This window comes from Acartia tonsa, chromosome 10 (genome assembly GCF_053477335.1).
Source record: "Acartia tonsa isolate MP-2025a chromosome 10, ASM5347733v1, whole genome shotgun sequence".
Classification (NCBI taxonomy): Eukaryota; Metazoa; Arthropoda; class Copepoda; order Calanoida; family Acartiidae; genus Acartia; species Acartia tonsa.
Genome location: NC_137269.1, coordinates 35,104,592 through 35,117,300, shown reverse-complemented (window position 1 = coordinate 35,117,300; position 12,709 = coordinate 35,104,592). Strand labels below are relative to the sequence as shown.

The 12,709-nt window shown below is 31.9% G+C and overlaps 2 protein-coding genes across 2 annotated transcripts in view; both read right to left on the bottom strand.

Annotated features, from left to right (window-relative positions):
• The window catches only part of NFAT (nuclear factor of activated T cells 3), a 109,300-nt gene that overhangs the window by 83,094 nt on the left and 13,497 nt on the right, over window positions 1–12,709 (bottom strand). The gene's annotated exons all lie outside the window — the stretch shown is intronic.
• On the bottom strand, window positions 2,581–7,185 carry LOC145330781 (uncharacterized). Its single transcript, XM_080175446.1, has 9 exons — window positions 6,821–7,185; window positions 6,551–6,604; window positions 6,357–6,415; window positions 6,153–6,278; window positions 5,622–5,940; window positions 5,356–5,495; window positions 5,009–5,237; window positions 4,232–4,783; window positions 2,581–4,135 (listed from the first exon to the last, which is right to left on the bottom strand). Exons 1-9 carry the CDS (start codon window positions 6,978–6,980, stop codon window positions 3,513–3,515), a joined length of 2,262 nt encoding a protein of 753 aa, XP_080031572.1. The 5' UTR covers window positions 6,981–7,185; the 3' UTR covers window positions 2,581–3,512.

Genomic DNA, 12,709 nt, shown 5'->3' with positions numbered 1-12,709 from the left:
ATTTTGTGTCTGAAACTCCATGTTTCGACTGTCAAAATGGTAATATTAAGAATGATAAAATTGTTCTTTTTAACGATTATAAACAATCAAATATTAAACATATTGTTATTAATGAGATGGTTTTTAGTAAAAATAAAACTGTCAATAATTTTAATTATCAATCAGTGCCTTGTAGAATGCATCATCGATTAATGAAAAAATCTGATGTTTTCAAAAATGAGTCAGAAAAAGTGACACATCCAAAAAGGGATAATATAACACTTAATGACCAAAAACTGATATTTATTGAAAATATCAGGCTAGAAATCAAAAATGTAAAACTAGAAGAAAGAAACAAACTTCTTACAGATGAAATTAAACATTTTGAACTGATTATAACTCAGCAAGAAGATAAATCAATCAAACTTTACAAAGAAAATAAAAATTTGAAAGTTGAAAACTCTATTATCCAAAATGATTTTAAAAATGTTAATGAGAGTCTAGATTATCTTAAGATGCTAAATGAAAAATTAACAGAATCAAATGGGACTTTGTTGTCTTTGGTGAAAGAACTATATGAAAAAAGTGTCTGTAAAATACAAGATAAGCCTCTAAAAAGTGCTGATTCAAGAGAAGACAAAAGAAATAGAGACACATTGTATGAATCTAGTTGGCCAAATGCCCCTCCTAAAACTAGTTCATTTTGTGAGAACGCAACCAGTTCAGTTACATCAAAGAAAAACAATGAAAATTTTAGCCTTACAAATGATATGGTAAATTTTAATGAAGATCTTGTTTGTTTCAAAATAAAGCAATTCAAGATGCTCTCACCATATGAATTATCTGATAATATTTCTATTTCAACTTTCCTGGGACAGTTTCCAAAGGAAAGATTTTCTATGTGTTCACAACAAGAATATTGTACTATAATACACCAATTTCTTGGTAAAGAGTTAAAGGATAAAATGGCAGAAATGGGTGTTATACCTTGTAAAATAAATTTTCAAGACTATTTGTATCACCTCTATTACCTTAAAGAAGGTTTATTTGTATCTGAATATGATGTGTTACATGAACTTGAAAATTTAAAATTGAAAGGTCACAATCTTTTAGAAAAGTATGAAAGAATAGTGAACCTTGTGGATAAAATTGATCCAGATATTTGGCCTGAAAAAACAAAGTGCCGTTACATATCTTATTACTGCAAGAAACACATGGATAAATCCAATGATGTGTCTACTAGATATTTTAAATATTAACTATTCTAAACCCTAAACGTATCGTATTTCGAGTAAATTTGGAAGGGAATTTAGACATATGAAAATATTGAAATTGGGGAATATTTATATACGTGTGCAAGAATTCTATTTCAAAAATAGGATATTAATTCCCCTCTCACTTCGTTCAAAAATACATCCCTATTTCTATTTTTCTAAATATTCAAATTTCTTAATATTTATATACGAAGTACTTGGTAAATAAATAGAAGATTTTGAAAAATAATAAATTTTTACGTTTTATATTTCTATTTCGAAATAAATCACGCAATCTTAAATTAAGTATGTTCGTTAAACAATTCCGAAATAAAATTTACTAGATATATTAGACTTTTAGGTTCTTTCTATGAAATTAATGTGATGACATAATTTCCTTACTCCAAAAAGTCTACCTGTTAAGAATACGACATTTTAGACGTCTTACTTTTTTCATTGCTTTTTTTACAGGGTAAAATAAAAATTCTTCCTAATATTAAAAAAGGATAATTTTGCATTACGTAAAAAAAGTATATAACGATAATGAAATATATTAAAGTTAACTTATAATAGTTTGTAATTGTATTTGTAACAATATATTTATAGATTCCCTGTTATTTGATATCATCCGTTTCCGGTGTATGCTGTTATATCAGGGATAAATATATACACAAAAATTCCTCCAACAAATTTTTATTATTTACCGTGGTCAAAACATATTAAAAAATCTTATTTTAAAAAATGTAAATATAACGAAATAAATTATATTGAAGTTTCTAATTACCCATGTACATTTCTACCTCGTGCACCTCGTGCACACACACACAGTTCTTCAGTCCTTATTTGAATTTCAGAGTGTATTGACACGTCATACTACGCGTTAGTTAGATACAAAGAAAAGTGAAAAATAATAAAAAATTAATATTCAATGTGAAAACTTCAAATGGAATTATATTAATACAATAAAATAAAGTGATAAATATTATTTGCATAGTTATAAAAAAAAAGAAGAAAGAAACAAAGTCTTAGTCAAGTGTCAACACAAGAAGATCTAATTCTGTACTGTCGTCCGAAAAAAATTATTGTAGTCTATTGTTTTGAGTGAATGTCATAAGAGTACATACACGTCAAAATAATAGGCTATGTTTTCTATTTCGGAAGGCAGTACACATAATCATTTACTGTATATTAAGGTAAGGATTTTGTAATAATTTGTAAATATAAAGTGATAAGTCTGTTCGTTATAACTTAATTATTCTTATTTTGCCTTTTGGTAATTTCAATTTTAAACGCACAGATTTTATACTGTGAATAATTCGGCAAGCTCCATACTTTGTTTTTAATTATGTTTATTTTTTATTTTTTTATATCGTTCCAAAATTACAAAGTATCGGGTGTGTTTTATCGATAAGTCTTACCTAAAAATATTGAATCCCTGTGTTCGAAAAGAATTTCCGTGCATTTTTTTACGTCGTTCAGAACGGCTCGGCTCCACATTAGGTTAAAGTGAGTTTTTACAGTAATAATATGATTTAACGGTCTATTTCCTTAAATTAAACTTAAAAACCATATGTTACCAAATATACACACATCCGCAGCCGTATTTCTAGATTCGGCTCCGCGTTTTTTTTGCGTTGAAACTCGGTTTTAAATGTACGCTCATATTAAACCTGATTATCAAGCTGTTTTTAAACAAATTTACTTACAATTTTGCTTAGACTCTTATATATTCGCATTCTGATAATTCAGTTCTGACATTAATGTCCGTATTTTTTTTACATTTTAACAACAAATTTTTATGTGACCTAATTATCCGATTGGTCTGATTTTTGGTTTACTGATGTTTGAATGTACAATAATATAAGCGAAGCGGCAAGTACGCATTTTTTATTTTTTTCCATCACCCTTTAATTGAAATTCAAATTTATTTTTGGATATTTAGTATTTACTTTCATTTGATGTCCAACTTATTTACTCTAGAACCTCGAGCAAGAGACCATCCACGCATAAAGACACAAGACAAGTATGATTTGAGTAATGTTTTTGGCTTCGCTACTTATTGATTATTCATCCTTGTTAAATTAAATAACAATACTGCCAAAAAAAAAATATATCAATAAACAGTTTTTTGGGTTTTATTACAACATTTATTTTATAATGGTAATGATACAGATATTTAAAAAACACAAAATTATTTCATTAAATTATTTGTTTTACTTTACTTCTACTTTATTTCTTTCCAACATAATTAATATGATAAACATATTTACAAGAATTATTTCACTTTTCCAGTTCCTTGGTTGCTGTCTTCTTGGTAACTTTTACCTGCCTATCCCAAAATGCTTGGGACTTCTTGGGGACTAGCTTGTTCATCTTCAAGAACATGATGGCGTGGATGGTTTCTTTCTCTAGGTTATACCGCCTCGATGAGTAAACTAATTTGAGGTGTGAGAAAATTCTCTCACACCTCGCATTAGAAACAGGTAAGTTGTTGAAGTTGGTCATCAAACTGACAAGTCCAGGTGGATAACATATCTTCTCTGCAACATGTTCATACCTGGCAGTAAGCATCCTGTGGGTTGCGGTCATTGCTCCTTGTTTGTACAGTTTCTGGCGTTCTTCAACATCGAAATCCTTGGACTTAGATTTTTTGACTTTCGCAATTTCCTCCTTTATCTTAGCGACTTCACGTTGGTAACCGTATGTCAAGGCATGCAACTTGGATTCTTCTATGTTACTCCAATCCTTCAGCCCAGCTTTCAGGTGTTTCTTCATGACGTCCAGGGGATCCTTCTGTTTGTCACGTTGTTCTTTCTTTTTCTTCTTGGCTGCTGCTTGAGCCTGAATTTCTTTGAACTCTTGTTGTTTGTTCCAAAACATCTTTTGGATGGGTGTCATCATGCCTGTAATACATAAATATAATTAATAAAAATGATAATTGAATTATTTAACTAATGTTATTATTATTATCTATTTTAATTAATATTGTATATCTTTACCTGTGGGAGGTGCAGTTTCTGGAGATTCGTACTCGTCAGCTTCGGAATCCTCATTGTCGGCATCCGCATTAGCTCTACGCAGGTCGGCCTCTTCATCTGCCTTTTCTTCAGGACTTAGGTTGGCTCTCAGTGAGATTCGGTGTAGCCGTTCACCCAACAACCTACAATTTTTGGGTGCTTGTTGTAAAATTGTTTTTGCTTCATCCTGTGTCACCGTATAGCTTTGTGTGCCACTCGCAATCATTTCCAAATGACTGCGTGACAGGGGGTGTAGGTAGAGACAGACTTGCCATCCTGCATTAGTACGGACAATCTTGTTAACTCTCAGGTGAAGGAACTTGAATACACGTCTAGCGAATAAGTTGCCAGGCATACTTGTCCGTAGGGTAAAGAACACCGTATCCAGCATGGTGAACATCTGGACGATTGTGGCCTCATGGGCTTGTGCAGGAATTGTCAGCATGGTATCCACACACTCCAACACTTCCAGGACTTCTCTGAGGGCAAGAACCTGGTCAGGTGTTGGCCACAGATTGTCAAACTTCTTGTTGACTAAAATAAAAATTAAAAATTAAAAATTAATTCTATTGATATATACAGTTCTAATTTTTAATTAAGGGAACGAGAGAAGAAATAATTTATTTAGTTTAAATTTTAATAAACTTCTATTTGTTACCTTTCTCTTTTGTTTAATTAAGGGACAGAGAGAAATTTAAATTGGTAATTTTGTTAGTTTTAAATTGTTGTTAAAATTATAATTAACTTTTTTGGGTTTACCTTTCTGATCCTGCACGGATTTTTTCACCTTCTGAAGTAGTGGTTTGTTGTCAAACAACTCTAAGAACCGCTTTATCATGTTCATTCTGGAGCTCCATCTCGTCTCCACGTATCTGGTAAGCATACGTTGTCCACTCTCTACCAAAATGCGACGCAGCTTCTTGTTATTCATAATTTTACTGACCAGCTTTGCCAGGTTAATTATGGTTCTGTTGTACCCCTTCCCTTTCTAAAAAAATATAATATTTGTTAATTTTCACGTTTTTGTATAATTTATTATTTAACTTTTTAAGTTACTGTATAAGTTATTTAGTTGGTTCTATTAATCATTTAATTAATTTACTTACAACTTTGGCAGCCTGCTTCAACGCCAACTCCACTTGGTGGTTGAGGCAAACACCTCCCACTATAAGTCCACATTTCTGCTCATCACATTTCATTGTTCTTTGGATGTTCTCTTCTATTAGTTTCCCGAAATTTGTGATTGCTGAAAAGAAATAATTTAATAAATTAATATAATTTAGTTAAATGCATTTCGTGAAACTACCCCTGTAAATCATTAAATGTAATTCATTGAATTTTTTGGGAATGAATTTAATTTAACTTTACTTACCCTCTCTTTGTTGTGGATCTTTGATGGCGATGGACCTGTAGAAAATCGCACTTGATATGCCGCCATCGCCGCCATCGCCTTGTCTTGTTCCTGCCAGGGTTTCTTCATCTCCATCCTGACCCTCACCTTCGGCTTCTACAACACCATCCTCAACCTCATCTAAATCTTCTATAAACAAATCCAACGGGATTTCATCTTCACTATCAGCCTCAGGTGTGTCTTCCTTATCACTATCATCATCACTGACTCCCTCATGGTTCATGAAACTTGTATACTCTGTGGGGGTTTTCCCGTGCTCTTCATTGAGTATCTTGACGGACTAAAGAATGAAAAATAAATTAATGATTTACTTTCTAATGGTATTGTTTTATAATATTAATTCTCGTATTCATTCAAATATTCATCTAAAAAAACTGGTTTTATCTTACAATTGTACATTTTACATCCGCGGAAAGCCATTTAAAATACGATGCGAGAAAAAACTATTAAATAGTTATGATTTTATAATTATAATTTATAATTTTTCATTACCTTTACACAGTTGGCAGCCGAGTCGGATGTGGAGCTGAGAAGTTGATAATGCTCAAGCCCAAACCTTTTCAACAGTTCTTCGAAATATTCGTAGATGCTGCGGCCGGAAGCATCGGGTTTAGGCATCTAAACATAATTAATCAAATTATCATTTAGGTATTTGTGGTCATTCTAAATTTCTAAGAATTAATTTTAAACTTATACCTGTTCACAGGCGAGCAACAATTCTTTGGGACCGTCTGCATCGGTATAGTTTGCAGTTACTGAAAAATTAGTAATTCTTTTATATTATTCATTCATAATAGTTTACTTTACTTTATTTAATTCAGGTTATGTAGCTGCTGCAGTTGTAATTGCATTAATAAATAATAATAGTTTATTTATTTTATTTAGGTTACCTGCAATGAAGTCGGTGTGGTGAACATTGCCGAAGTCGAAGGAAAGGTGCACACCTGCGGAAACAAAGATAATATTGATTATTTAAAATAATTAAATATTAACATTTTTTCCGCAGGTGTGCACCTTTCCTTCGATTTCGGCAATGTACACACCCGCGGAAGTGAAGATAATTTAAATTAATTATTTGTTATTTCTTTCAGATTTTGAAATTATTTAGTAATGTTTTAGTTTATAAATTATAATACTTAATAGTTAATAGTTATTAATACCTTTATTTTCTAAAATCTTCTTGAAGGATTCCATGTAATACTTGTGCTGCCCCTGCAGCCAGTTATGAAGCTGTTTGCTGGTGGGTGCATCCTGCTTCTTGCCTTTCTCAAGTAAACCGACCTGCTTGGCGACGATATGGTCAAAGGCATTGGCATCCATATCCTTAAAGCGAATTTTTTAAAGTTAGTATGTTTTTCAACCTATTTTTAAAAAATACACTATTCTAACTGACATGAAGATATATTTCGATTTTAGCAATCATTTTCAATTAATTTTGTTTAAAAAAATATAGGTATGAGACATTAGATAACAGCAAATATGATCAAAAATATTAAACATACATTTACCTTAAAGCGAAGGAAACTTTCATTATTAACCAGTTTTCCTGTTATGATTGATGATAATATCTGTGATAATATCATTTCATATGTTTTAAGTTTTAAAAACATTCTTTCGCAAGGAAGGGAAATTTAAATTTTTTTAAAAAGGGTCAACTAAATAACATGACACGGATATGAAGCAAAATTGTAAGTGAATTAGTTGGAAGACTCTAATTGCAATAAAACCTACTCTTTTTGAATAAAACAAATATACAAAGTTTTTACTTTTTAATTCGTTCGTTCTTTAAGACAGATAGCTATTTCTTTCATAGTTAAACGGCTCCTCGGGGCTAAAAAAACTGGTTTTAATAATTAAGTTAAAATTAAAACTATTAGAAACTATTTTTTGAAGCGAAGCTATTTCTGATTTATTTACATAAAAACTGATTTATTTAAATAAAGCGGAAAGCTGTCTATAATACGATGCGATAAATCTCTATTTTTGAAGCGAAGCTATTTCATAATTAAGTTTAATAGGATGTCTGTTAATCTCTCTCTACCAAAGGATCTCAAATTGAAATCTGAATCTATTTATATTCATTTCTATCCACCAATAAGAAAATTCTATAATACGATGCGATAAATAGCTATTTTTTGAAGCGAAGCTATTTCATAATTAAGTTTTTTAAAAATCATTTCTCTTTTTTACCAGAATCGATATAAATGCGATATAATTAATATATCCGAAGTTCCTAATCCAAACACAAGTATTATTAACTGATTTTTTTGACATGCAACTCTATAATTAAATAAATCATTACCAGAATCGTTTTGAAAGTGTCTAATAAAATTGAATCTAAAGACTATCCACCAAAAATGAATATAAAAAGCTATTTTGAGTTTCTATCACATTTATTTTTTACAATATCACGCAAAAGTTATTTTTATAATATTTACAATTTAATTTCAATATAGTTATTTAAGTTTCTATTTACAATACAATTACAAATAGTTATATATATAGTTAATGACTAATGTTAATTAAGTTATTAATAATTACAATATAGTTACTTAATATAGTTACAGTATATACATATTAATTAAATTGCTGTACAATATAAATGGTATTATTTTGCTGCTGAGGCATGGGGATATGCTGTCCATTTATTACAATAAAATAATTGTTGTTGTTGATCGTTATATTATTTTCAACAACATTCCCCACACCTCGCGGTCCTGGAGGTCCTGGAGGGCCTGGAGGTCCGCCCGCTGGTCCTTGTGGTCCTTGTGGTCCAGGTTGGCCTTCTGGTCCAGGTGCTCCGGGTTGCCCCCTTGCCCCACGAAGGCCTCTTTGACCCCTAGGTCCCATTGGACCAACTGGACCTCCAGGGGGTCCTTGCGGACCAACATCACCCCTCGGTCCCCGTGGTCCTGGAACTGCTGCCGCTGGCGGTGGAGGAACTGGTCCCGCTGGCGGTGGAGGAACTGGTCCCGCTGGCGGTGGAGGAACTGGTCCCGCTGGAGGATCTGGAACTGCTGCCGCTGGAGGAACTGGAACTGCTGGCTGACCACCATGATGTACTATGTGGTCGCCCAGGATATGCAGGTTCCCCGCTATATTTGCGGCAGCGTTTGCTCTTGCTTGACGATTAGCCGCCGCAAGAGCTTGCCTCCTGGTTACAGGCATGTTGATGAATATAAATATGTTGATGAATATAAATATGAATATAAATTTATAAAATGAAGAATGAATAAAATTACTGGCGTAGAGTAGACTGTTGAATGAATTTGATGCTGACTGGAATAAAGATTAGAATAAACTAAACTTTACTTGACCGGAACTGGGATATTTATATAAATCTCCGCCCCCTTTTCAGGTTAGTTGAGTTACGTTGTGTGAGTTGGTTTCTAAGTTACGAGAGTTACGATGGTTTTAACGTGGTTTTAAGATTTGAATTTTTATGATATAAAATATAAATTTATTAAGTATAACTATATATATAATCGTTTTACGTTAATACGTTAATACAGTTAATTTTTTCTTCCGGTCATCATACGACGTATTTGCGATGGTTTTAACGTGGTTTTAAGATTTTAAGTACTTTCCGGTCATACACTTAAAGCTTAAATAAGTCTTTACTATATTTTTGATAACTCTTACTCTTAGTAGAAATTATAATTGTACATACATCCTATATCCGTAAAATTGTGTTTAATACTATTTTAATATAATCTTGAAAAAATAATATTTGAAATAGAAATCATTTAAATTTATGAGAAAGAAAAATCTGTAAGAAATCGTTTTTACTTTCCGGTCATACACATATTATAAATGCAGGTGTTAAATTAAAACCTTATAAAAAGAGGGGAGAATTTCATTAGATTGGTAGTAATGGTTAGTTAGAAGGAGGGGTGGGGGAGGGAGATAAACAACAAGATTTAATTTCTCACGGAAATACATTTTGATTTTTGTCTGTCTATCTTTTATGTTGCTTCAGAAAATAGATATTTATCGCATCGTATTATAGACATAGACATATTATAGACATTTTCGTTTCTATTTATGTAAATAAATCAGAAATAGCTTCGCTTCAAAAGTTAGTTTCTATAGTTTTACTTTTAACATATTATAGACATTTTCGTTTTTATTTATGTAAATAAATCAGAAATAGCTTCGCTTCAAAAGTTAGTTTCTATAGGTTTACTTTTAACATATTATAGACATTTTCGTTTTTATTTATGTAAATACTGAGAAAATATTAGGTGTAGAGGTTTCGTGTTTTTTCTAGACAGCCATATTGGCTATTTTTCCAAATTTTGACGAAACGAAAAAATTTATTGGAAAATATCAGTAAATATTAACTTTCAGGATCGTATAAATTTAGAAAAGATTTTAATATTTAGGTTTCCTGTCCAAATTCAACCCTTTCCCTAATTGTTATAAACGTCTTTGGACAGTTAGAAACTAGGGGGAATATTAAAGAAATATTGACCCGACAGTTTCAAATTTCCATCGTCTAAGATCTATTGAATAAATTTCTAGTAGACATATGTCTGGATAAATCATTAAAACCAGTGTTTGAAATGCTTCACAACGATGGCAAAGAAGATTATCCTAGTAGGGTAGAAATAAAAAGATTTATGGTTAAAAACATGAAATACTACTTGAAAGATAATCTAAATACTAAACAACCAAAAAATTTAGAACAAAAATTGAACATAGTCAATGAAGGAAACTTTGAAGAATATTACAGAAAAAACTATTTGAAGCTGAAAAGAAAATCAAAGAAAAAGATTTTGGTTTAATGCAGCAAAGTATCTTATTCATGTATAAAAGATACCTTTTCAAATAATTTTACAAAAGGTTTGATATATTTATTTTTTAATTGAACTGTTTTAGAGATAGATATGATTAGATATCCTATCACTGTACATACATTTAAAGGAAAACTATTACCTCTCTCAGGGATAAAACATCCTAACCAAAATTTTAGAGGGAATATTAAATCTCTTTCTTGATTAGAACCATTGTGCATGGCCTAAGCTCTACAAAAAAGAGATGAATCCAAAGAAATTGGAGAACCATTGTACATGGCCCATGCTCTAAAAGAGATAAATGGCAATAATGATGTGATGACAAAATCTCATCTCTCAACAATGCCTTAGAACCATTGTGCATGGCCTATGCTCTACAAAAAAGAGATAAATCCAAAGAAATTGGAGAACCATTGTCCATGGCCCATGCTCTAAAAAGAGATAAATGGCAATAATGATGTGATGACAAAATCTCATCTCTCAACAATGCCTTAGAACCATTGTGCATGGAATATGCTCTACAAAAAAAGAGATGAATCCAAAGAAATTGGAGAACCATTGTACATGGCCCATGCTCTAAAAAGAGATAAATGGCAATAATGATGTGATGACTAAATCTCATCTCTCAACAATGCCTTAGAACCATTGTGCATGGCCTATGCTCTACAAAAAAAGAGATAAATCCAAAGAAATTGGAGAACCATTGTACATGGCCCATGCTCTAAAAAGAGATAAATGGCAATAATGATGTGATGACAAAATATCATCTCTCAACAATGCCTTAGAACCATTGTGCATGGCCTATGCTCTACAAAAAAGAGATAAATCCAAAGAAATTGGAGAACCATTGTACATGGCCCATGCTCTAAAAGAAAGAAATGGCAATATTGATGTGATGACAAAATCTCATCTCTCAACAATGCCTTAGAACCATTGTGCATGGCCTATGCTCTACAAAAAAAGAGATTAATCCAAAGAAATTGGAGAACCATTGTACATGGCCCATGCTCTAAAAGAGATAAATGGCAATAATGATGTGATGACAAAATCTCATCTCTCAACAATGCCTTAGAACCATTGTGCATGGAATATGCTCTACAAAAAAAGAGATGAATCCAAAGAAATTGGAGAACCATTGTACATGGCCCATGCTCTAAAAAGAGATAAATGGCAATATTGATGTGATGACAAAATCTCATCTCTCAACAATGCCTTAGAACCATTGTGCATGGCCTATGCTCTACAAAAAAGAGATGAATCCAAAGAAATTGGAGAACCATTGTACATGGCCCATGCTCTGAAAGAGATAAATGGCAATAATGATGTGATGACAAAATCTCATCTCTCAACAATGCCTTAGAACCATTGTGCATGGCCTATGCTCTACAAAAAGAGATGAATCCAAAGAAATTGGAGAACCATTGTGCATGACCCATGCTCTAAAAAGAGATAAATGGCTATAATGAGGTGATGACAAAATCTCATCTCTTAACAATGCCTTAGAACCATTGTGCATGGCCTATGCTCTACAAAAGAGATGGCAAGGATGAAGACAGTTGATGATAGAAAAGAAAAGCTCAACAATGCCTAAGTCATGCCAAAATCCAAAGAAAACTGGGAGAACCATTGTACATGGCCTATGCTCTACAAAGAAGAGATAAATAATGATAAGAGATAATTGGCAATGATAATGATGATTTATGATTGAGTAGAACATCATGCCAAAACCAAAGGAGACCTAATACACTCAGTATCTAAACCTGAAAAACTTCTTACAACAAAGGTCAAGATATATCCTTAATGGGATAAACATAACAAAAAACACCTAAAAGGTGTGCCTTTTTTAAAAAGAGGTCCTAAAAGGATGCTAACAAAAAACACATAAAAAGTGTGCCTTTTTTAAAAAAGAGGTCCTACAAGGATGCTAAATTATTTATAAAATAGACTTAATAGAAGTGAGTTTGGCTACTCTGTGTGTAACTATAATCTCAAGAGGTCAAAATAACATCACCTGCAATGCTTTCAGTTATGCAAACTCAAAACAGATTGCTATACAGGAGAGATTATGGCAATGGTTATTATATCTCTTTTACCTCAAAAAATTTTTTAAGAGATACCTTTAAAAATTTTTTTTTGCTTTTTTTTCAAACAGAGGGTGAGATTTCCCTCTTCATGAATAGTGAAGTATTAAATAATCATCAGTCTCTAGATTTCCCTCTTCATGAATAGTGAAGTATTAAATAATCATCAGTC